General features: G+C 40.9%; 1 protein-coding gene across 1 annotated transcript; it reads left to right on the forward strand.

The window, feature by feature from the left end:
- The first annotated feature begins 662 nt into the window (after positions 1 to 662).
- Positions 663 to 23,368, forward strand: slc1a9 (solute carrier family 1 member 9). The gene is made up of 11 exons (XM_038706668.1): positions 663 to 842; positions 7,491 to 7,649; positions 8,280 to 8,432; positions 9,834 to 10,087; positions 12,299 to 12,404; positions 12,589 to 12,715; positions 15,046 to 15,279; positions 16,095 to 16,289; positions 19,402 to 19,536; positions 20,577 to 21,012; positions 23,002 to 23,368. The coding sequence occupies exons 2-11, from the start codon at positions 7,496 to 7,498 to the stop codon at positions 23,176 to 23,178; spliced, it is 1,971 nt and encodes a 656-aa protein (XP_038562596.1). The 5' UTR covers positions 663 to 842; positions 7,491 to 7,495; the 3' UTR covers positions 23,179 to 23,368.
- The last annotated feature ends 1,022 nt before the right edge of the window (positions 23,369 to 24,390 follow it).

Below are 24,390 nucleotides of genomic sequence, written 5' to 3' on the forward strand. Positions count from 1 at the left end.
AAATAATCAAAGAATAAGCAACTTACTGAAGGAGAAAAGATGAGTTTTAAGTTTGCATTAAAGGCTTCAACGGAGTCAGACTGTCTGATGTCTGAAGAGTCACGTTGTCATACAACATCATAGTTGACAGTTGAGAAGCAACGCTCATAAATCAATCCTGGCCCCCTCATAAAACCCAGTCATAGTCCTGCATTCTTCCTGCCACAGCGTCTCTGGTATGACCAACCTGATCAGTTTATTTCTAATTCTGTGTATTGATACGGTGTCATGACTCATCGAAAAAACTAGACTCTTGTATGTGTAGTATGTAGCAGCTCCACCCATGGGCCTCCATGGGCCACTTTGAGGCCTCAATGTCTGACACAGATATCTGTCAAAGGATCCCTCTGAGGGAAGCTACTGTACAGAGATCTCCACTCAGTGCAGAGTCATAGCGCCCTCCTGTGGAAGGGAGGGTAATCATGATTGTAGAGAGGAGACTTTCTGCACAAAAAATCTCTGAAATTATTGAAGACCAACTTTCTGGGGGCGAGTATCACAGAGTTTCCCCCTCCCTCTCCTGATAACAGTTTAAATAAGGCAACAAAAAAAAGAAACCTGTGATGGAGAGGAAGTGAGTGAACAAGGGAGAAATAAGGGAGGGAGGGGAGGAGGGGGAGGGTGAGATGGAGTGCATGGGGGCACAGAGCACCAAGCTGTTGTATTAATCTGCAAATTTTCTGAGATGACGCAAAGACTGTGACTTTGCCTCCCGTCCCCTCTTCATCTCCACATCTCTCCTCTCTCCCGTGTCTCTCCCGATGCCTCGCTCTTGTTGGATAGGAGACAGCGACACACAGCAGGTAAGCCTGGTCGCCTCCTTGTTGTTGTTTTTCCCCTCAGCACGCTCCCATTAATTCACTGCTGACACATACAGCGAGTTCAGACTGTTTGTCAGATTTGACAGGGTTACTTTGACTGTTTGGTGTCTTTGATTGTTTAGGGCTCAATCATTCATGATTATTGGCTTGATGTGCATTTATTTTTCCCTAGGGGCAAGGATGAATTGATGTATTGTAACTTCAGAGATACTTTGCCTGTGTTTCATGTTTGTTTGTGATGATTTTGAATGAGCGTTAAGTTAATTATGTTTTTTAACTGCAGTAGTGATTTCCACTTTTTAAATCTGATGTTTAAACATGCGGGACTTGTAATATCTTATCAGTTATCAGCATTGTTTTAGCACGCTCTCTGTTGTCAGAGAGAAGGGAATAAGAGAGAGAGATTCAACGCTGGAATAAGGAGTTTACAAGACGTCTGTTGGCCAAATGAGAAGAAGGATTTACAGTACGGAGAGAATGAGTTTAGTGAAATTCAGTCCTTCTGGAGTGTCGAGCGATAGAGAGATTGCAACGACAGATCAAAAAGGAAAAGAAGAGAGAAAGAGATAGTTTATAAATAGCAGAGCTTTACAAGGGTGAAGAGAGCAGATGTGATAGTCTGTGCTTAAGGAGTTCAAACAACAGATTAATACACTGAGATTATCGTCAGAGAGAGGAGGGGAGGGAGGGCTTGTGCTTGACATGTGTGGACACACACACATACACACACACACGCACACAAGTGTTTTCTGTCATTCACACTCCATGACCACACAGTACTGACAATCACACACAAACCTTTTCCCTGACAGTTTCTGGCTGTGTCCTTCCCTTTGCTCTTTGCCAGACATCTATTTAACGCAAAAACATTAAGTTGCATAATCGATTAGTTGATCAAAATGAACCCAAAAATCTTTGATAATTCATTGTTTAAGTAGTTTATGAGCTTCTCAAATGTCAGGGTTTTCCTCTTATCAGTTTTATATTGTTGTTAGATAAATATATTTTGGTTTTGGACTGTTGTACAAATAAATTAGGACATTTAAAGATGTCACATTGAGCTCCTGCAATTTGTAATGGACATTTTTTTCCATTACACTAAAACTTGTTTTCCTGGTTTTTGTCAAACATTGAGTCAGAAATTCCTCATAAGATGTTAAAACATGTCAAATGAGGACATGCATTGACCCATGTCTGGTCACATCCAACCACTGATGGACTGACTCCAGGCCAGATGTGACTGACACTGACCTTTACTGAGACAGTTAATACACACCGTTAACCCTCCTGCTGTAGCAATATGATAAAGTCATGTACTGGACACGTGTTTGATGGCAGTTGTGCATATGTTTAAGGAATTAAGTACAGCTCTGCTTTGAACTGCATGGATACTCTTATGTACTCAGTGTGTGTGTGTGTGTGTGTGTGTGTGTGTGTGTGTGAAGGCGACAAAGTGTCTACTTCTGTTTCTTTGTCATTATTGATATTGACATAAAATGTGTTTCTGTGGAAGGAGAGACATTCACAGAGCAGAAAACGCAGATTTGGCCATAAGTTACATGTTTATTATTTACCTAAAATTTTATTGGTATTTTTATGAATAAAACATCAGAGCAAGTTTGCTCAGAGATTTTTTAGATTAGAAAATATTTTATCAACCTGAAACCTGATCTGGAAAGAACCTGTTAACCACACATTGTAAACTAATTATAAAGAAAATAATTGCTGATTCCAGATTGCATAATATCTGTAACTGTAACTAAAATTGCCTTTTGAGTAGTATTGCTGTTTATCATGCGACGATGACGCAAAGTTTAATAAGAGCTACTTCTAGCTGGGAAAATACTGGTGAGTGGTGTGAACCCTTGTGACAGCTTGGAAAACTAAAAGAGTGTAGTGTTTTTGGAATACATGTTTTGTAATTTCTCAAAATAAAAATTAGTGCAGCACCGCCTGATTTGTGAAAGGGGACAGTACATTTCATGGTAGTGCATACTGATATTGTTCTGGTCAAGATGACTGTACACCTAAATTCTCATATGGATTCATGCTCGGATGTATTGCTGCAGCGACCATCCTCATCTGCCTCTGTTGAACAAGGGGAGGATGGAGGGCCGGGGAGGGGAGGGGATTATATCTCGATCTCTTTGCAAAGCTCACACCAAACAATCAGCCATTGGAAATAATCCCCTGAGACACATAGTCACTGGCACACAGTTAGAAACACACACACACACACACATAAAGATGCCTTTTATACAATATACTGTATGTCAATATAGCGTGTGTTTATACACACACGTAGATTTTGAGTGAATCTACATGTTAGTGTTGATCTGTAAATATAATAAACTATATAAAATCAATGAAGTCAAGTTTTTTTTACTGTTATGGACATATTACCATTTCAGTGACATGATATGATGGGAAACCACTCTCTTGGTTTGTATGCTGTCATAAAACGATCCCATTCTGGATGTTCAAGTTCCATTAATTCCATGTTCTTTAATTGTGGAAAAATATTTTTTACAGCTGCAACAAAGAATTATTTTCAGCTATTAATCTGCAGATAAGTTTTCAAAATAATCGTTTAGTCTTTGAAACATCAAAAGAATTGTTAAAAACGACCATAAGTCAAAAGTCCAAAACCCAAAGATATTGAGTTTACAATGAAATATGACAAAAACAAACAGCAAACAATCTCACATGATAAGATAGAAAAGATAATTTTATGCATTTTTTCACCATTTTTGCTTGAAAAATTTTTGAAATTATTAACAATTGCAGATTTTTTCCCTGTCAAATGAATCCATCATTTCAGCATATGATAAATAAGTCAAGATGGATTGAAACTTACTGTAATGTCTAAGTTAAAATCACAGGCGGGCAGACAGATTGGGAGGGAGGGGGGAGTTATAACTTGAATGTATAGCCAACATGTATCTAGATCTCTTGAATCAACTTCGGTGATTGGCTGGAGACCTGGTTGGATCATTAATGTGGAAGACACTAAGTGCATACGAGGAAAAGGGGGGTTAAAACTGATGAGACCGTGACACCAGGACTGAAACGAGTACTGAGATAGTTTGTCGTGTCCTGCTCTGATAGTATGTGCACCTTCATCTACTAGCAGCTTGGACTCATTTACAATAATCACAGCCTGCTCTTCTGGGAGATTAAACTCATTCTGACATCGCAGCCCGTCCTGGAAACCATGACGATTAAGAAGATGTTTTGTGAGTACATGACTGCATGTGGAGACTGATTGTGAGGGTTATCAACGACTGCATAGGTCATCATCACACATCTAATGGACTACAAGTGTATTTACATTAAGGACGCTGATGTTTATCCAGTCGCCATTACTGTGAAAGTTACTGTGGGAGACTTTCTGTCTTGTGGCTCTATTTAGACCATGAGGGCATGTAAACAGCTCCGCCATGACTACCATACCTGTAGGAGTCCTTGTTTCTTTGGGCTGAGCGAGACTCACTTTGAAGTCCCGCTACCTTCACCCTTGTTCTTCAGCTTTCATCACAAACATGTGTTTGCAAAGCCTAGGCTTCCCTTCAAAGCAGAATGCCTCCTGGCCTGCAGCCTACCTGGCAGAGTAGTAATACTTGTGTCATGTTGCTAAGAAATCCAGGATTTACTGTAAGCTGCCTGAAAAAGCTGAATCCGCTGACTTGAATTGCTGTGTTTTATTAGGGATGCTGAGCTGTAATATGATGTAACAGGCATGTCTACAGACAGTCATTCCTCTCCTGGCTGTTGCTTTGATACTCTGATCAGCGTCTGTTTATTGTGTTCCCTATAAACTGTGCTTTGGTAAGTGCTTTTCAGGCAAGATATTAGAATCTTAGGAGTCAAATTCAACCCAACAAGGTTGTAAATAGTTTCTGTTTTCCTCAGTTGAACAGAGCCACCAGGAGAGCCCAGTAAGTGCTGATTCCTAGAGGCCAGCTATGTTGCGTCTCGAGGCAGCCCTGACATTTCCTGGAGCAGGAAAATAATCTCTCTTTTGGGAAAGGAAGACAGATTTGCAGCTTCAGGTCCTTGAGTATGTCCATGCAGCTTATACTCCTCAGCGCCGCCCTCCTCGCAGGACACATGCTGTTGTTTCATTATTTCAGGGCCCCCATTTGACCTGCTCAGGGAACAAAGGTTTTATATCCAGCTTTCACCACCGGGGAGTAAGACAATCATCCTTATTTTCAGTGTAACACATGTAACTGCTGATTAAATTAACTTACACATGTATAGTGGGAAGTACATGTCATCACAGAATCCTCTACATTGCGAAAAGTTCCAAAACTAAGCAAACCAGCCTTTGTCCTAGCTTGATTACAAGGTTACAAGGTTACAGGAATCGAAAAGGTCTAATCCCCTTGGTGATTTAAAAAAAGACAATCACCAAACCTGGAGTTAACGTTATGATGCTAAAATGAACTCTTGTCCATGAGTTCATTGTTCAATTAAAAGGCTGGGAGGATGGTTTCCCCTGATTTCACCCCGTTAGACTGCGTATGTGGTCCACTGTCGTTACCAAACAATGTTCATGCTCAGACTGACATAAGGATTGAAGAGGATTTGTGAATGCTACAACAGTGGAACACCCTCCCCCTCATCTTTTCACTGAGGATTATATCTTTGCAATTGAAACTTAGCCAGACATTCTCTGCCCCCAGAATATACAATTTCAGATCACACTGGCAATCCGACTTTGTGCGTGGTCTGGCACTGTTGAAACTAGAAAGCAGCAGAGATATGGCCAGCGATGAGAGAGTGGATGTGAAAGCGTCAGAGCAGACCAACTAGTTGGTAACATTATTTTGTCCTCACCCTTGTCTACTGTACTTTGGTGAATGTGTGCAACTGTAATCCTACGGCTGCAAAAAATGCCATCCACTCAGCTGATGAATTATAATCATGTCTGATTGCAATTGTCTCTCTGAGTCTGACTGTTTGTAAATGTGACATTCATACTTCTAACTAGGATTTGGCATGGCTGCGCTGCTCTCCAGATGTGTTTATATACGATTAATGTTTAGAGATGGTGGCAGTGGGGTCTTTTCTCCGCTGAGTTGAAATGTGTTATTGGACCGCGGACACATTCTTACTCGTTGACTCTTTCATTGTGTTGAAGTTGATGACTCTGCCTTGGAGGAAAATTTGATTTAATCCATTCCAACAATTCTGTGGTGATGTACAGGAGCTAAAATAGACTTGATTGGTAATTATTAACACTTGACAGGTGTTTATAAAGAAGTGAAATGTTTTTAGGGTTACTTTCAACTAGCAATGCTAGCACTGGGGCTCTAGGCATGGCAATGTTAGCTGGTCAGTCTACCAATCTTATACAAACTTTTATGGTCCCGAGAGTATGATTATTGATGACGTTGGATCGTACCCTGACTTTTAATCTAGTGCCACCATGAGGTGGATTTTTTTTTGTTTGTGTGTGAAATATCTCAATAACTAAAAAAGAGGATGAATCAAAATTACTTTTGTGATTCGCTGACTTTTCGTCTAGCACCACCAGCATGTCGAAACTTTCACTTATCCAATGAAATATCTGGCACAAAATTGTCAAGTGCACATAATAATAGTTCCCAGATAATGTATACCTTGACCTTCGAGTGAAATATCTCAAACAACTAGTGGATGAAAAGTTGGCACATGGCCATAACATTTGGCGCAAACATTAAACACCATCATCAGGTCAAAATTTAAATTTGGTACTACGGTTGTGTGCATCAAAATACAGTACTCTGGTTTATGACCAAATACCTGCAAATTAATTCCCATCGGTCTCCGCTGTACTAATTAGCTAATGTTAACATGATAACACACAAAAACAGATGGTGAACATTGTAGCCTATGCCTTCCAAACATGAGCATGTCAGCATTGTCATTTTGAGCATGCTAACGTTAGCATTTAGCTTAAAACAGCATTGTTCCTAAGGTTACCCACAGCCACTAGCATGACTGTGGCCTGTAGTCTTGTTCTTTCATGTACATTTCCAGTTCAGATTTAGCCATTAAGTAATTAGTCCTTGTCCAGGCCTGTAATTGTCAGACAGTAACAGATGATCAGACAACCAGGGGCCACATCTCATGACTCCTAGCTGATTCATTCTTAACTGCACTCTTCGGCTATATCTCTTCCTTTATTAGTGACTCCCTATTGTGTTGTATTTAGATTTTGGCAGTTTCTGCCTTTTCCATTTAGAGGGCGATTACAGATTACATCTCTTGAGATGTTTCTTCATTGCCTGCTGTGTTTGGGTTGCCTGCAGCCATGCTTCTTTACTTCCCTAAGTAACCCTTACTAAATACTCAAAGGACATTCTTGTTGTGTGAGTGAATGGCAGGTAACGCTGGTTGTTCCTAATCCCCTTTTAAGAAAAGAGTCAGCCATCCAGAATGGTAACAATGTGAGCCCTCAGGAGCCACAGGAGAATAATGCTTTGTTAAGATAGTCTATAAACATTCCAGTGTCTTCACATTTGACAAATCAGTTTAAGAGCTAAGGGTGCATCATCAACCAACACTGAATACTGTGCAGGCCAGCTGAATTATGTTGAAGCATGTATTCTTCTACACTCATCTCTCCCGCTGTCTCCACAGGCAGGATGACAAACCAGTCGACAGCCAACCAGTCCAACACAAACAAGGTGAAGGAGAAAGAAGAAAACCAGCAAGATGATAACACAGAAGTTGCGTATAAAGATGCTGGCTACTGCAGCCGCAACACCCACAACCTGCTACTGGGACTCACTGTTCTGGGTATGCATGGACCCAGAAACTCTCATGATATTATTCTGTGTTTAACTGCAGCCAATCAGCTTGTGAAAGCTAGATTGTGGTTGTTGTTAAAAATAGAAAAAGACTTTAGAATAACCATTTAAAGAAACAAACCTAATCTCAGTTTTTAGTTGACATCCCACACCCCCACATTTTTTTGACAATTGAATATAATTGAATTTGAGGTTAGCATTGTTGTTATAAAAAACAACTGCAGCAGATATTACCACGCACAATTCTAAATGTACGGACTCATTTTCCCATGAGACATCTTAGGCTTGTTGTTGTTTTTAGTGTGCCTCTCTAAATACTTTGGTATGTTTCTGCAGGCTGTGTTTTTTGTCAAAAAAAGCTCTCACAAAGTGTGTTATTTTTGTCTGTCATTTGTCACCCAGTTTTAAACCACAATTTAAGCCTGTTTACATTACAGTAGACGGTTCTCATTTGTCAGAGGTCTATTACATGTCAGATGTAAAACAACACTTTTTGGGGGAAAGAGAAGAAGGCCAATGAGTCCACAATAAACTAAACTGATGGTCTATCAACATATGGTGGAGAGTTTTAGAAATGTTTTGGTGCTAATATTTTTTTCCTAACTTTTCCTCTCCTCAGGTGTTGTTATGGGAGTTGCGCTTGGGATGCTGCTGCGGTACATGATGGTGACAGACAGCTCTGCCCTCACTATGGTTTCTTTCCCTGGAGAAATCCTCATGAGAATGCTGAAGATGCTCATCCTGCCTCTCATCATCTCTAGCCTTATCACAGGTGTGTCACTTACACACACATGCAAGCATAGACAAATAAGCAATGTACAGTAAGCATATGCCAGTGCACAGGTTGTTAGGTTGAGTCAAGCAAGGAGCAGGCAAAGCAGGGATTCTGACCCAAAAGCAGGACACACAGGCGGAGCAGATGCAGCTTTTAGTTTTTATTAAGAAAACTCAATGGTGAACAGGCTTACATGATGTAGAGGCAGGCTAGAGTCCAAAACAAGGCAAACACAATCTAAACTGGTGCAAGCAATTATCTAAAGTACAGAGTCCAAAATAAATCCCAAAACATGGGTACAGGAAACAGGCAAAATCCAAAATGAATCCAAAACAGGCACAGGAGACAGGCAGAGACGCTTGACAAAGAACAAAGACAATGGGAAGACACCTAAGTATGCAAGGGGGAGGTGATTGACAAGACACAGGTGGAAATAATAAACAAATAATCAAACAAGTGGGAACACAGTAGTAGGAAGTGAAATGAGCAGAAATGATAGCAGAGGTAAGTAACAAAAAAATAACAACAGAAAACACAGAACGAATAAATAAATGACACAAGGAAAAACAAACACAGAGGGCAGGAAGTAACCACAGACACAAGCAAAAGAGGTTAACAAAATAAAACATACAAAACCCAAAACAATGTAATCTGACAATTAAAATATTTCCTCTAAACTGAAAGTAATGTTGGCTGGTTTGTCAGGCTAGCGTTTTCTTTTAAAGTGTAATATGTCTACAAATATTGGATATTCGTGATTCCCGGAGGATCAATCCTTATGACTTTTCAAAGCACCACTCACCAGTTACATTTTCCACTTTTTAGCTCTTTGGTTCACGATGAGATACCTCTAAAACAAAGTACTGAAGCCTTTCAGCCTGCACTTTGACAGTAATGCTAACATTGCATGCTAGATGCACACCTGCTGTAGGCATGTTATACCAAGATGCTTAATATTTGCATATTGCCATGTTAACTGTCCATGATATAAAACTAAAATCAAAATGTTACACGCTAAATTTCAGCATGTTAATGTATGATAACTGTACATACATTAGCAATTAGCATCTTGATTCCCTGGCTAAGGGCTGAACTGAACTGAATACATCCATCAGTTTATTGAGAAACTGATCAGCCTCACCTGTGCTTTCAGAATAATGCAGAAATTGCATGCTAAATGCTAACATGCTGTAAGTATATTATACTCTAAACATTAACTGTAACTAACTGTACAAGATTTCAAACTACGTAAATACAGTAAATGTTACTGTATACAACTGTACACAAGTTAATGTTCTGAAGTTAGTGTATTAAGTACAGATTTAAATCCAGTTGCATTCACACTACATGGTGTATAGATGTTGAGTGAAAACACTGATGGTCATCTTTCTCCTTCAGGACTGGCTGGTCTAGACGCCCGCTCCAGTGGCAGGATGGGTAGCAGAGCCATGGTGTACTACATGTCCACCACTGTAATCGCTGCCATCCTCGGGGTCATCCTGGTGTTGGGAATCCATCCGGGGAACCCCAAGCTGAGGGGAGGCACGTCAAGCACAACCCAGAAGAGCCAGGAGGTCAGCAGTATGGACGCCTTCCTCGACCTCATCAGAAACCTCTTCCCTGAGAATCTGGTGCAGGCCTGCATCCAACAGGTAGCCTCAGCATCTGAAACGTATATATTTGGAACTATTGCTCTGGTGCGCAGACTGGTTGTATGCATCAAAATACAAATGTTACAGATATGGGATGGAGAAAGGAAAGGTTGTTTGGCCAATGCTGGTCTTTTAATAGAAGTTAGTTATTCAGTCAGTTATTGCTTTCCACTTCCAGCATGACTGATGTTCTTTTTGTGTAACTCCCACAATGGAATCTGCAGCACTCAACCTTGGTCTATTTGACCATCTGCAATTCCATATCAACTGACCAAACTATGTGCTAATGAAGATCATGTGATATGATCTGTTCTTTATCTGCGCTGTTTTATCTGTTTTATTTTCATTTTCTGTTAAGCAACTTGTAACCTAGTTAAGAAAATTGCTATAAAGCAGTGGTTCCAACCTGTGGGTTTGAGACCCCCACAGGGAGATGTGAGATAATTCTTCTATAGGACATTTTTAAAATGCAAATTCTGCTATATAATGTTTATCTTTCAGACTTCTCCAGTCTTTACCTTGTTGGGGGGGAAACACTGTGATGATTAATTTCTTCAGTCCTCAACAAAGTAGAACAAATAATTGAAATTCCCTCTTTTATTCAGCTGCTCATGTCTCAAAGACATACAGCTTGTCATGGAGGGTTGCAAGTAGATGTTGCTTCATGTTATTGGTTCACAAGCAAAAATGTTTGGGAACCGCTGATCTAAAGCTACATAACAGCTACTAAATGGACCTTGAACTGAGATTTGTTTGTAAAAAAGCAATTATAATCCCGATTTTGATATTTTAAAGTAGCACTAAATGTTGGAAAGAGCCCTTTATGTGACCCTGAAAAGGCCAAAGTTGAAGTCATTAGTCTGTACAAGGTATTAACTGTGCAGTCTGACAGAATGAAAGAACTACAGAGACTTGTTAACGACTGATGTGATTCTCGGGAGAATCTGGCTGTCCTCCAAACTCCATACACAATGTTTTCTACATGTGTCAGGAGTGAGTGAAAGCATCATTTGACTACAAGAGGATCAAAAGGTCAAGGCTGCCTTCTGTTCATGCACAGTCCTAGAAGTTTAACTTTTAAAGTGTAATTAACCAGTTAAAGATTTAACTTTAAGTTTTACTTAATCCATGTATAATTATATATTATTTGAGCAAATTGTCATTTGTGAAGTTATATACCAAATATTTGGTGTTGGCAACTTTTTAAATGCTTGTTCATTATGTATTTATACCATTGCTATTTAAATATATTTTGCTGTTTTTTCACAGTTGTTTCGACAAAAGAAGGAAGATAAAATACAATATCACTGGAATTTCAAATTTTTTGGGACATTTTATATCTAAAACTGTTCTTCTAGATTATTAAATAACAAAATAATAACTGTTTGAAACTTCGGTTGAGTGATGAATATATTCATTAAAGGAATAATAATACAGCAAAAGGCGAGATTTTGGAAATGATCCACATGTATGTACTTGTTTTGAATACCAACTGAAAAATAAGATTGTAATTTTCCACATGAAAAGCCAGCTGCATCAAAACGGCTAATTTCGGATAGGATGGGATGATCCAGTAGACGGCTACGGTTTATCTCAGCTGATCATTTTTAAACAATAATCCAGGTCTCAGTCACGATGGGACAGTTGCCTTCTTCTGTCCAAATCCTGTCTTTCGTCTTCTCTCAATTATGCGTATGTGTCTGAATGATTAGAAGAAGTTGTCTGTGCTGGACTGGGTGAGGGTCAGCCCTTCTGCTACTGCTAATGTCTTTACATCTGCAATGCTAGATCCTTATTACATTTATTTATTAACAGTAAGTCATCTGCTGGTGGAAAGGCAGCACTGCTGAGCACCAGCTTATAGACTTTACTTTTTCTCCCCGTGGTATTCAGTCCTTTATTCCCTTCTTCACATCTCTCTCTTTTCTGTCTGCGTCTCTGTTTTACTGCATCTTTTGAGTGCACTCATCAGGGATTCATTGAAGTCATAAACGACATAATTGCTTTTGCTGGAAGGACGTGTCCTTCACCTCTTTTTTGTTGTCTTTATGTGAGAATCTCTTGTCTCCTGTTTTGCCTTTTCTTTAAACATATTATTGTGCTGCTGCCAAGCTTTTGTTTGCTCAATACGAGTTACAAAATCAGGGTTTTGCATTTCAGTTATTGTCTGAACCTCTCATCAATCTTAATGTGCTTTGCTTCTTCCTTCAGGTTCAGACTGTGCTGAAAAAGGTGCCAGTCTCAGCACCAAACCAAACTGAGCCCATCTTAGTCAACAAGAAGAAACTGGAATACAAATGGGGCATGAACGTCCTCGGTGAGTTGATGAAAGAGCTGATATTACACTGTTTTCTTGAAAGGTTTGAAGCTTTGTGTTGTCCAATTGTCTCATCACATTTCATTTGGATTTTCCTGATGATTGTTTGCATTGATAACTACGGTACTTTACTCCACTGCATGTTGCAGTTTCCAGTCACATGCTGATTTGTGTCCTCCTCAAGGCTTGATTGGCTTCTTCATCACCTTTGGGATCTGCATGGGCAAGATGGGCGAGCGAGGGAAGGTCATGTGCGACTTCTTCAACATCCTCAACGAGATTATCATGACGATGGTTTCCATGATCATGTGGTCAGTGTCTTGTTTTTCCCTGTGCGTATTTGTGAGTTTGCAAACTTGCACAACATGTGTCTCTGTTTTTGCTCACATGGGCCAGCGGCTGCATTGCTTTGACATTCTGGAGATACCACACACAGACGTCAGTGACAGTGATGAATAAGGCAAAGAGTGTGTACGTGAGACAAATTCTGGGAACAAGCAGCAGTGTCTAATGTCAAAGAGTCAGATAGGAGAGAAAGGAAGAGGAAAAGGGAGAAAGTGTGTTAGTGAAGGACACTGACAGATGGAAAGAAAAAGACAGAGGGTTTCCCTGGCACACATGCTGCAGTCTGTGGTATGCTGGGGAGTAGCAGGAGCCGGGGCCCGGAACAATGTTGTGGGCTCCCAGGGGAGCCGGGTGGAAGATCTCCAAAATGTAATGGATCCACCGACGGCAGAGGAGCCACTTGGCAGCAGAGCAGAAAGCAGATGCGGGTGGGAGGGACGGAGAGATGTGGAAAGATGCGTGTGAGAGCATTTCTTCAGAGAGCAGTGCACTCCTTGAGGCTTCGCAGGACTTTGGCTAGTCACACAGAGAAAGAGAGTGTAGTGGCACTCAGAGTGGGGACGGGAAGGGAAGGGGGGTGCAGGGTAGGCGGTTGGAAGAAAAACAGCACGATGCTTGTCTTGCAGCTCTCCCAGGCCATCTACACATGCAGCTGGACACCAAAGGAATTGTGTCCTTGTTCGTATCACTCACACAGTATAAACAGATTACTCATGGACCTATGGAGCCAGCCAAACACTGTGAGTCCTGTGTATACAAAAACACGTATCATACAAGGAACACATCCATCAAATCATATACACGGTATACTCCACCAAACAACTGTCACTGAATGCCAGGCTGGGGTTCAGCACGCAGCTGACCTGAGAGAGCATGGCGCTGTCGAGATGGGAGACGCTTTGATTCGGACCATGAACGGCTTAAAGGGAAATTTAATTCATATGTCCCACAGCCGTGTATTCATAAATGGGAACAACTGCTCTCCAAAGCTAGAAACCAGAGATCCAAGAATGTGTCATGTCCTGTCATAGTGAAAAGTGCTCCTTTGACAGTGAATAAAGATTGATTATGTGTTTTCACACTTAACACATAATTGAATTGTCGTTTTGTGGCAGAACTAGTCTTAAACTACTAAATGCATTCAATAGATTATCAAAATAGTTGATGATGAATTTTCTCTTTATTGACCAAGATCCTTTCAGCTCATATCCTTCCACCTCTATATTCAACTTTTATACAAATAGAAATGAGGACAGTGTGCTTTTTAGGATCTAAAATGAAAGTTATGAGAATTTTGCAAACAAATTTAGCAGCAGGGTGAAAACATTAAGGAGAAAGTCAGCAGCAACTCGCCCACAACTTTCATTTTCAGTTTTCAAGCATTAATGTCAGTTAAAAGACTGAGGAAATTCTTCAGACCTCTGTGACAATTGAAGATTATTTTTTAAAACATTATTCATTTTAAATACATTAGTGCTGGAAGAATTAGACGATTAGTGGACAATCAGTTAATTGTTTAAGTAATTTTTCAAGCACAAATAACAATTAGTTAATGGTCCCAGCTTCCTAAATGTGAAGGTTTGTTTTTCCTTGTCTTACATTACAGATTCGGCTCTAGGAATACTTTTTATTTTTTAGTTTTATTCAACCAGATGATCTCATTGAGATTTTTCAAGAGAGACCTGGCCAAAATAGCAGCATATTGACAAAGCACAGTCACAAATATGAACACCAAGCACACACACAACAACACAGGACATTTAATAATTCTTAAGACACATAAACAACATTAGACTACTTAAAAGTACAATTTGTACATACTGTAAGTTTAAAGGATTTAGTTATTTTTAAAAGCAGTGACAACAGTTAATAGCATCTTCTTCCAAGTCTTTCATGAGGTATTAAATTCACCAAAAGAGATCAGATTTCTCAACTGCAAATCAGTCTGCAATGTGTTCCAGGTGGATGGAGCAGCATAACTAAAGGCCCTCTTACCGAGCTCTGTAGGGACCATAGGTACAGATAACAAATGCAAGTTACCGGAACGCAAATTCTAATAATAATTATAATAACATAATGGCTTTTTTTCTATAGGAATTGTCTAAGGCAAGGCAGTGTTATTTATATACCACAATAAATACATCACAGCAGTTTCAAAGAGCTGTTCATATAAGAAGAGATTGTAAGCAGGAAAATGTAGATTGATTTACACTCTGCCTGATGCGGTGTTAAAAAACAGAAAAATATACATATTAGTATATAGAGATATACTAATTCTTCCCAACTCTGTGCTTAGGTATTCTCCTGTTGGCATTGCCTCTCTGATTGCGGGGAAGATTGCGGCCATCGGAGACCTGGAGATGGTCGCCAGGCAGCTGGGTATGTACATGGTGACTGTCATGGTGGGCCTGGTGATCCACGGCGGCTTGATACTACCTGCTATATTCTTCGCTATCACCAGAAAAAGCCCCTTCACTTTCTACTCTGGAATCTTCCAGGCTTGGATCACAGCTTTGGGCACTGCTAGCAGGTAGGGAAGCCTGCAGGAGGTGTGTGTGTGTGTGTGTGTGTGTGTGTGTGTGTGTGTGTGTGTGTGTGTTTGTGTGTGTGTGAAGGTTCTCTGTTTGGGCATATGTTAACACATGTGTGTCACATGTTTCCTTTACGACATCAATTCCACGAGCAGCTGCTGTAGTTACTATGATTGATCGGCGGAGCCTGGTGCTCGCTTTCAGCTATTTGAGTTAAATCAGAAAGGGCTAAAGGCAAAATTCTGTATTTACGTGAATGAACTGACAAATCAGGACAGCAGAGCCAAATGTGTGTAAGCACAGGCTATCATAGACAAGTCCATGTCAGACAGATCCTGTGTTGTAATATCTAAGCCTTAGGATTAGTAGTAACCACTGGCCTTGCTGTATCCTGCCTGGCTCGGCCTTCCCGGGACTCTGCATTGGTGCTGAAACCAACTGTCATTTTGGCACATTACTGAGGCTTTAGTGAATATGGGTAATCCTATCAACGTTTTCTGTAATTATATTATGACCCAAGCTTAGCAGGGCCGGGAATCAAATTCCTTTAATTCACATGTCAGAAGATTGCAACAGAGTCCTACGCCAGCTGTTAGGAGGAGGCTGTCAGCCGACTCAAATTTCTATAGCTTTTTTTTTGTCTCTAACCCAACTTTACCCCCTCACCTCTGTCCTCACCTCTGCACTTTTGTCTTTCACCACCTGTCAACCTATTGCATTACCTTCAGCAGAAACTTTGCTCTTGTTCTTTGTACATCTGCACCTTTCTTTTTGTTCTATAATTCACTCATCTTTTGAGGCCTTCTGTTCTCAGTGCAGGGACGTTACCCGTCACCTTCCGCTGCCTGGAGGAAAATCTGAAGATTGATAAGCGCGTGACTCGCTTCGTGCTGCCCATAGGTGCCACCATTAATATGGACGGCACTGCACTGTATGAGGCTGTGGCAGCCATCTTTATTGCCCAGATGAATGACATCTCCCTTGATAGCGGACAGATCGTCACTGTCAGGTAAGACACATGGTGGATGGTCTCCGCACACATACCTCGTGACGTTTCCTTACAAAGTGGCACACATTGACACTTTATACTGCAGAGTTTCATTAAAAACACCTTAAATCAGTGGTTCCCAAACCCTGAGATGTCGAACACTACGTGTTCTCGACCTGGAGGTTTAAAGTTTTCACATCACACTTGTGTAAGTTGCATATTGAACCATAATTGGCTTCCAATCTAGTTGTGATTTTACAAAATCCTGCTCGTACATGTATACACATGTTAAACCGAGGAATAAAGTGAGCTCAGAAAAGGTCCCCCTCCAGCAGAAGAATGTGAAAACATGTGTCTAGTGTCAAACTCTGGACATACGTCATTCTGTACAGTGAAGCTCAGATATAGTAGGTTTTGATTGGCTGTTTTGTGCTTAGTGTAGTTACAAATATTAAACATAGTTTTAACTAACCATCTTAACTATTCATATTGTTTTAACTTGATGCTACTAAGTTCGTTAAAGTTGCTTGAAGTTGAAATTCTACTGCTTTTAAAGGGTCACATGCTGTGTAAGTCCTATTTGCATTAAAACATTCCCCAAGTAACTCTACACTAAACATGCAGTCAAAGCAAGAAAATAGGAGAGTAAACAAAGTTCTAAAGATATATTTATATAATTTTAAGGCGGTGTACTTTAAACCTACAGCACAGAACTTTTGTCTCCCTTTCTGCCAGTGATAGTAATTAAACAAACACTGACGTATGCTCATGACTTATGCCTCCGCCATGTAGCCTACTCCATCGCTACCATTACTCCCCCCTTCAGCTGTATTCTACCAATCATTGCTGGTTGGCGTAAAACACATCATTACCACTGCACTAGCACAGGAATGTTGACATAGACAGCAGATTTAAAAATACAGTATACTGCAAATACAAGGAGATTTGCCTGCTGGTGATGTAAACTTGTTTGGCAAGGGGTTGAATGTAACAGACGTTCAAAAGTCCTGCTCTCTCCAGCTTTAAAGTACAAAGATGAATGACAGCCTAAAATTCGCCATGAATGCAGTAAGGAATTCATGAGATATTCATTTTCCCTTTCTGAGGTTTCAGCACAACATTTATGTGTGATTGGAAACAGTCAACTTGGATCAGACTCAGCTTGTTGTGGCTGGGGGTTACAAATGATGCTCAGCACTTTGAAGTTGTTTATTGTATGTCTTTCATCAGTGGCTGTTTTCCACCAAATTCCACAATCTAATTTCTGAAAGTTAAGTGTGGGTATTATATCATGTGTGGTGAAATTGTTAGAAAATAAGATCCATATGTGGTGTGTAAATCTCTTGAAACTCCCATGTAATCTTCCACTCACAGTGGGGTGATAATTAGCAATGCAGCTTGTCAAAAACTATTGAGATGTAATGCAGAGCACTGAGATCAGATCAATAGCATCATGCCGCAAACATCACGGGTTAGGACACTGTCCAAACTGCCCTGCAGTCACATCTGGGACCAACTATAATTCCTCTAATTGCAGACATGTCAGGACAGGCGACATTCTTTTGAGCGTTAAAGAATTGAGTCTTAAAAGAGGTCAGGAAACAGTAAGATATTTTGTTTTGTTGTGTTCTGTTGTTGCTGTATGACCTGGTTCTGCAACTTTAAACCACAAAATGATACCATATCTTATACAAATGTGTGTTCTAAACAGGGTTGTCGACTTTCAAAAATGGCGGATGCTTTGGGCAGAGTAGGGTTTTATTGTTTTATATGTGTCACATTATGAAAATATAATACCACATCTCACATTCTGCAATTATCTACATGTATCTTTGTAATGGAAAACATTTAAATATCTACTGTCATTTTAAAGTAACCTGTACTAAATCTATGGTAACCCTCCTATGACGAGTCTGGGTTGAGGGCAGAAGTAAACAAGCTGCCTCACTTTAACACATGTGCAATAACACTGTAATGTAAAAGGATTATACTTTTCCACCACTTTTGCCAAGAAATATGACCGGAAGAGTCTATAGATTCTGTTACATGTTGAAAATATGTTAATGGCAATGCCATTAAAATATAGATTATAATCTAAAACACTAAATCTGCAAATCATGAAAGGCACATTTTCTGGGCTGTGTAGTGCCAGCTAAAGCAAAGGCTATGATACATGAAATTAATTTCACTTCATATCATTCATCCTTTAAATCCTCATGTTTGCATTCCAAGGTAGATGCCGACAGCTAAAGACAGATGTCTGCATGCAGTGAGACGCTGATCTCCTGCTAGCTGGGCTGGAAACTCTCAGCATAATGTTTCCTGATGACGTGCTTCTGTTTTTTATTAGATTATATATTTAATCTGATACAGTGCAAAAAATTGTGGATTGCAATGTTGTTGATTTACAGTCTAATTTTAGGGGTTTAATTACTACAACTACAAGAACTTTCAGATCCAGCTTGTGGAGGTTGAGGGAAAAAAAGTTACATTTCTTTCCTACCAAAACTGTCATTACCAATTTCAGACTAGTGTTTTCAGGCTGGAAAACTTTGGCAAACTTTATTTGTTGCAGGAGACCATTCCCGACCATGTCAACATCTGTGCATTCAGATTCCCTGCATTCAGTTTGGCAGGGTCACTAGAGAGCGCAACACATAAATCAGCAGGCAGATTCATCTATAATTATCATAGAAACTCATGCTCAGCCTCAAGCGTCATGTGGTATTCGATCCATTTTGGGGCTTGGACACCAAGTTAATTGGGTTTATTATTTGGCAGTTGGTGAAAGTTAGAGAATCAATGTTTTCCACCAAGAAGTGTGATTTCTCTTTAATTTCCACATCTGCCTTTTCCACATTCGGATGACACCACTGCAAAGCAAAGTTTTACAGTGTTAATTTTTACCATGTTAAACAGATTTACAGTAGTGTGAAGTTAAGCTTTGGCTATGTCTGGTTTGTTTTTGGTCTTTGAGTTTTTTTATTTGGATTAAAAAATGAATGCATATCGGTGCAATGTAACGTTTGAGTACACCTGTGTCAGTGTTAGTGTGTCTGGGCCTTAGAACCACATAGATTTTTCCCAGGTCCTTTCTGAAAATTGGTATGTTGTCTTCTTTTTCCTCCCCCAGTATGACTGCCACCCTGGCCAGTGTTGGAGCTGCCAGTATTCCCAGTGCTGGACTGGTTACCATGCTGCTAATCCTGACGGCTGTGGGCCTGCCTACTCAGGACATCAGTCTGCTCATCGCTGTGGACTGGTTGCTGTGAGTTAGGTGTCTGATAGGCGTAGATCGTAATAGTGGTGACTGCTCAAGAGCTTTTTCAGTTTAAACAGCAACGTTTGTAAGAGGTGTTATGATGGTGTTGGTGTTGTTCAGCTCTTGGAGTCTCTAATCTATCCAACGAAGGTTAAAATGAAGGGCAACTGGACTTGGTTGAAGCTACTGGAAGACGTTTCGTCCCTCATCCAAAGGACTTCTTCAGTTCTGACTGACTGGCAGGGAAACTCAGCTATTTAACCTCAGTGGGGTCGTTATCCCGGGTCATCGATACCGCTGGTTCGTTAGTGTTCCTTGTTGCTGTGACGACAGTCGTTACAGTCGTTGAGACTACCTGTGGCCAAGACTGAACGACCATCGTTGGTATCTTCACCTGAGGCCAACAGGTTACGTTTGTTGAGTTTCCTGGGAAGTGATGAAAGGACAGCATTGTAAGTGGGGGATAAGTGGTGGCGTAGACCCCCTCCCCTGTTCAATGACGGCTTCTCAACCCTGGTGTAGATGCTTCCTTGACACCTCTTTCAAACCATCCATCTTCTCTGTCTAAAATGTGCACCTGGTGGTCCTCAAACGAGTGTCCTCTGTCCTTCAGATGTAAGTAGACTGCAGAGTCTTGACCTGAGGAGTTGGCCCTTCTGTGTTGAGCCATGCGTTTGTGTAGTGGTTGTTTAGTCTCCCCAATATAGAGGTCTGTGCATTCCTCACTGCATTGGACCGCGTTTTTTAAACCCAAGAACACACTAAGATAGATGCTGGTACACCCCAAAGACCGCACACCCAAACACAAGAAAAGCAATCTAGTGTATGCGGTCCATTTTGGACCTGAGTTTCCCTGCCAGTCAGTCAGAACTGAAGAAGTGCTTTGGATAAGGGACGAAACGTCTTCCAGTAGCTTCAACCAAGTCCAGTTGCCCTTCATTTTAACCTTCGTTGGATAACTATGACCTGGATGACTGAGAATCTTCATAGACATCGAGTCTCTAATCTGTTTCACTTGCTGACTCTAAAAATATTTGTCCACGCAGTGACAGAATGCGTACCTCCATCAATGTGGTGGGCGACTCGTTCGGTGCCGGGATCGTGGACCACTTGTCAAAGGCAGAGCTTGCCGAACTTGACGCCGCAGAAATGCAAATGCTCCACCCAGAGGAGGAGCTCGATTTCATCCCTCCTCCCCCGATCCTCACAGAGATGGACCTGGTCGACCCTTTCAAACCGCCCGAGCTGCCACCTCGCTCTCCTCGCCCACCCAAACAAAACCACCACAGCCACTTCTCCCAGTCCCAATCCATCACTTACTCGCCGTCCCGTTCTATCCGATCTCCATCACCACGCTCCATCCGCTCTCCCTCTCCGCGCTCTGTCTGCTCCCATTCCCCTCTGCCTTTCCGCACTCATTCACCACGCCTCCTCCACAGGACGGAGCCGGGCTACTGCGCCCTGCCCAGCCACGATAACCAGGTATATACCCACTACTGCTTCTTCTGGTTCTAATGCTACAGAATACATGTTCCTCTAAGATAGAATGATACTTTGAATTTGCTTTGAAGAGATACACAATGTTTTGGACATTGGCCTGATGATCAACTCACCAGTTAAGTTCTGAGAACATACATTTGACACCTAAATCATCCACGTATCCCCAGGCTCTATTATTTACTGTATTGTACTCCATGCAAGTGCTTTACGATGTAATGTTTTGACACTGTCCCAATTCAAGGGTCACCTCCTTTCCACAGTCCACATTTAAAACCATGTATTTGGCATTTGGTAAGTCTGTCCAAAGGCTCCTCTAAATCTGATGATTCACTACTAACTAAGTGCTTATAGGCAAATCATGCCACTCAGCTGCCATCTTGGCAACGCCTCCAGGCAGCTATTTTGGACTAAAAATACCAGGCTCCTATATAAATGAATGGGGAGAGAGCCAGAACTGCACTTTCACTGGTCACCAGGACCTAAAAACTACATGACTAGATTCAGCGATAAAAATTACTGAAATAGTTTGACAACTATAATAAGACTGACATCTTTGCCGTTACGGGCTTTTCCCATTGAGTTGTATTGAGGATGTGATTGAGTGGCGTGTCTCCTCTATAAAACGTCTCTGCTACTAACCTTTAGTGAACTGAAGGACACATTTTAGCATGTGCCCTTCGAAGCAGGTGGCCTCTGAAATGCGATCCAGCAGCCAATTACACACTATCATTGCGGTCAAAAGAAACTGAAGCTAACGTTACTGAAGTTAACGTCAAAGAACTTACATGTGTAGATGATGTGATAAAAGGACCAGGAGTCGTTGGATTAAACACATCATGTGAGATATATTTCTGCGTAGAATACAGCTAAGTTACCTAGCTAGCAGCAACCAAGCAATGAACATTAGCTAGCATTACGGTGTTAACATGTTGCTGATGTATATTGTGCGAGATGAAAGATTTTTTTTTCACACAAAACTAAATGTAACTTTACTGTTTTCCGACAAACTGCAACTTTCTTGACGAACCAAGTTATCTTTTAAAGAGATGGTATTATGCTCATTTTCAGGTTCAAAATCTTATTTAGGGGTTGTACCAGAAAGGGTGACATTTTCAAAAAACACCATGTTTTTTGTCATACTGCACATTGCTGCAGCTCCTCTTTTCACCCTGTGTGTTGAACGCTTCGTTTTTGCTATGGAGTGATACATCTTGCCTCTACATGATCTTTGTTGGGAGCTGCACATGTGCAGTTCCTAGTTAAGGACTACTAGCCAATCAGAAGCACAGAAGTGGTCAGTGAGAAGCCAGTAAACACGGCTTCGGTTCAGCTGTATGTTCCCCTTACCAGCTTAGCAACATAGACTGGAGCAAGAGTTTCAGAGTGGTGAGTTATTAATCTGATAATTGATTAGTTGATTGAGAGTAAATTAATCTGCAACTAATTTGATAATCTTTCAATTGTTTAAATAATTTATACTTTAAGCAAAAAACAAAAAAGTTTTTAACGGATTTGATTTGATGATGTCACCAAGGACTTTTGTGAACATTTTTCTGACATTTTATAGACCACAATTAATCAAAAAGATGTTCTGCAGATGAACCGAAAATTAAAATATTCATTCATTCATTTGACTTTCATCTTATGTCAGTAAGATCGTTCTCTCCTGCTTTGGTCATTAAAAGTTCTCAGTGAGATACTAAGAACTTGCAGAAAGCCTAAATGGCAAAGAGACCCCCAGATTTTGTGGGGGATGAAAGGGTAAAATTTGTAGTGGATGAATGGATGAATACTAATTGCAATTACAAAAGAACAAACATGTTTTTAAGGGAGTTTCAAAGCACCTATCCCTCCAAACCGTGGGTTATTCCTTCAACATTTAACATTTGTACATGTGTAAAATTCACTTGTTTTGGTCACTATCAGCTACATGGTCTACATGTTCTCATATACGTATCGTTGCCTTCACAGATTCCCACGCTGCCTCGCACCTACAGAGAGAGGGACAGGGAACGGGAGAGGCTAAGGCGAGAGAGTGAAACGGAAGAGGATGAGGAGAGGGTTTTGGGTGAAGTAAGCGACGGCGAGGAGAGTGATGACACTGCTTATGATCGGAGGCACACCATCCCACCGTGCGACCTGCCATGATGGATTTTACCACCAAAAAGCTTCCCCATCAATTAGTTTGCGTTTTATTACAGCTTTCCCCACGTTAGTGCAGTAATTCTTACACAAGTTAGACAACGGTCCCCATGTGATAAGATTTTGTCCCAGGATTGCCCATCTGCTTTTTGATGTTTTTATTACACTGAACAAAATTCTAAATGCAGCACTTTTGTTTTTGCCCCCATTCATCATGAGCTGAACTCAAAGATCTAAGACTTTCTCTATGTAAGTCTCTCAAATATTGTTCACAAATCTGTCAAAATCTGTGTTAGTGAGCACTTCTCCTTTGCCGAGATAATCCATCCACCTCACAGGTGTGGCATCTCAAGATGCTGATCAGACAGCATGGGTATTTCACAGGTGTGCCTTAGGCTGACCACAATAAAAGGCCCCTTGAAAATGTGCAGTTCCATCACACAGCACAACGCCACAGATGTCGCAAGTTGGAATTGGCATGCTGACTGCAGGAATGTCCACCAGAATTGAATGTTCGTTTCTCTACCATAAGCCGTCTCCAAAGGTATCCAACCGGCCTCATCCAACCAGCCTCACAACAGCAGACCACGTGTAACCACACCAGCCCAGGACCTCCACATCCAGCATCTTCACCTCCAAAATCGTCTGAGACCAGCCACCCGGACAGCTGCTGCAACAAACCAAAGAATTTCTGCACAAACTGACAGGAACCGTCTCAGGGAAGCTCATCTGCATGCTCGTCGTCCTCATCGGGGTTTCGACCTGACTGCAAGTTCGCACAGCCATTGACCCCCGGAACCCCTCAATACAGTGAAACATTTTCGAGTGTCCTTTTATTGTGGCCAGCATAAGGCACACCTGTGAAATACCCATGCTGTCTGATCAGCATCTTGAGATGCTACACCTGTGAGGTGGATGGATTATCTCGGCAAAGGAGAAGTGCTCACTAACACAGATTTTGACAGATTTGTGAACAATATTTGAGAGAAATAGGCCTTTTGTGTACGTAGAGAAAGTCTTAGATCTTTGAGTTCAGCTCATAATGAATGGGGGCAAAAACAAAAGTGTTGTTTATAATTTTGTTCAGTGTACATGAAGTGTATAAAACCCACAACCAAAATAGTCGTATACTCTGTCACTGTGTTACTTATGGATGGAATTATAGCAATAATAAATTATTCCCCTTTTTGCTGGGGACCCCCTGGAGTCCCTTCAAGG

Source organism: Micropterus salmoides, unplaced genomic scaffold (assembly GCF_014851395.1).
Source record: "Micropterus salmoides isolate LMB-PRFRI ecotype aquatic unplaced genomic scaffold, ASM1485139v1 Ms_hic_scaffold_10, whole genome shotgun sequence".
Taxonomy (NCBI): domain Eukaryota; kingdom Metazoa; phylum Chordata; class Actinopteri; order Centrarchiformes; family Centrarchidae; genus Micropterus; species Micropterus salmoides.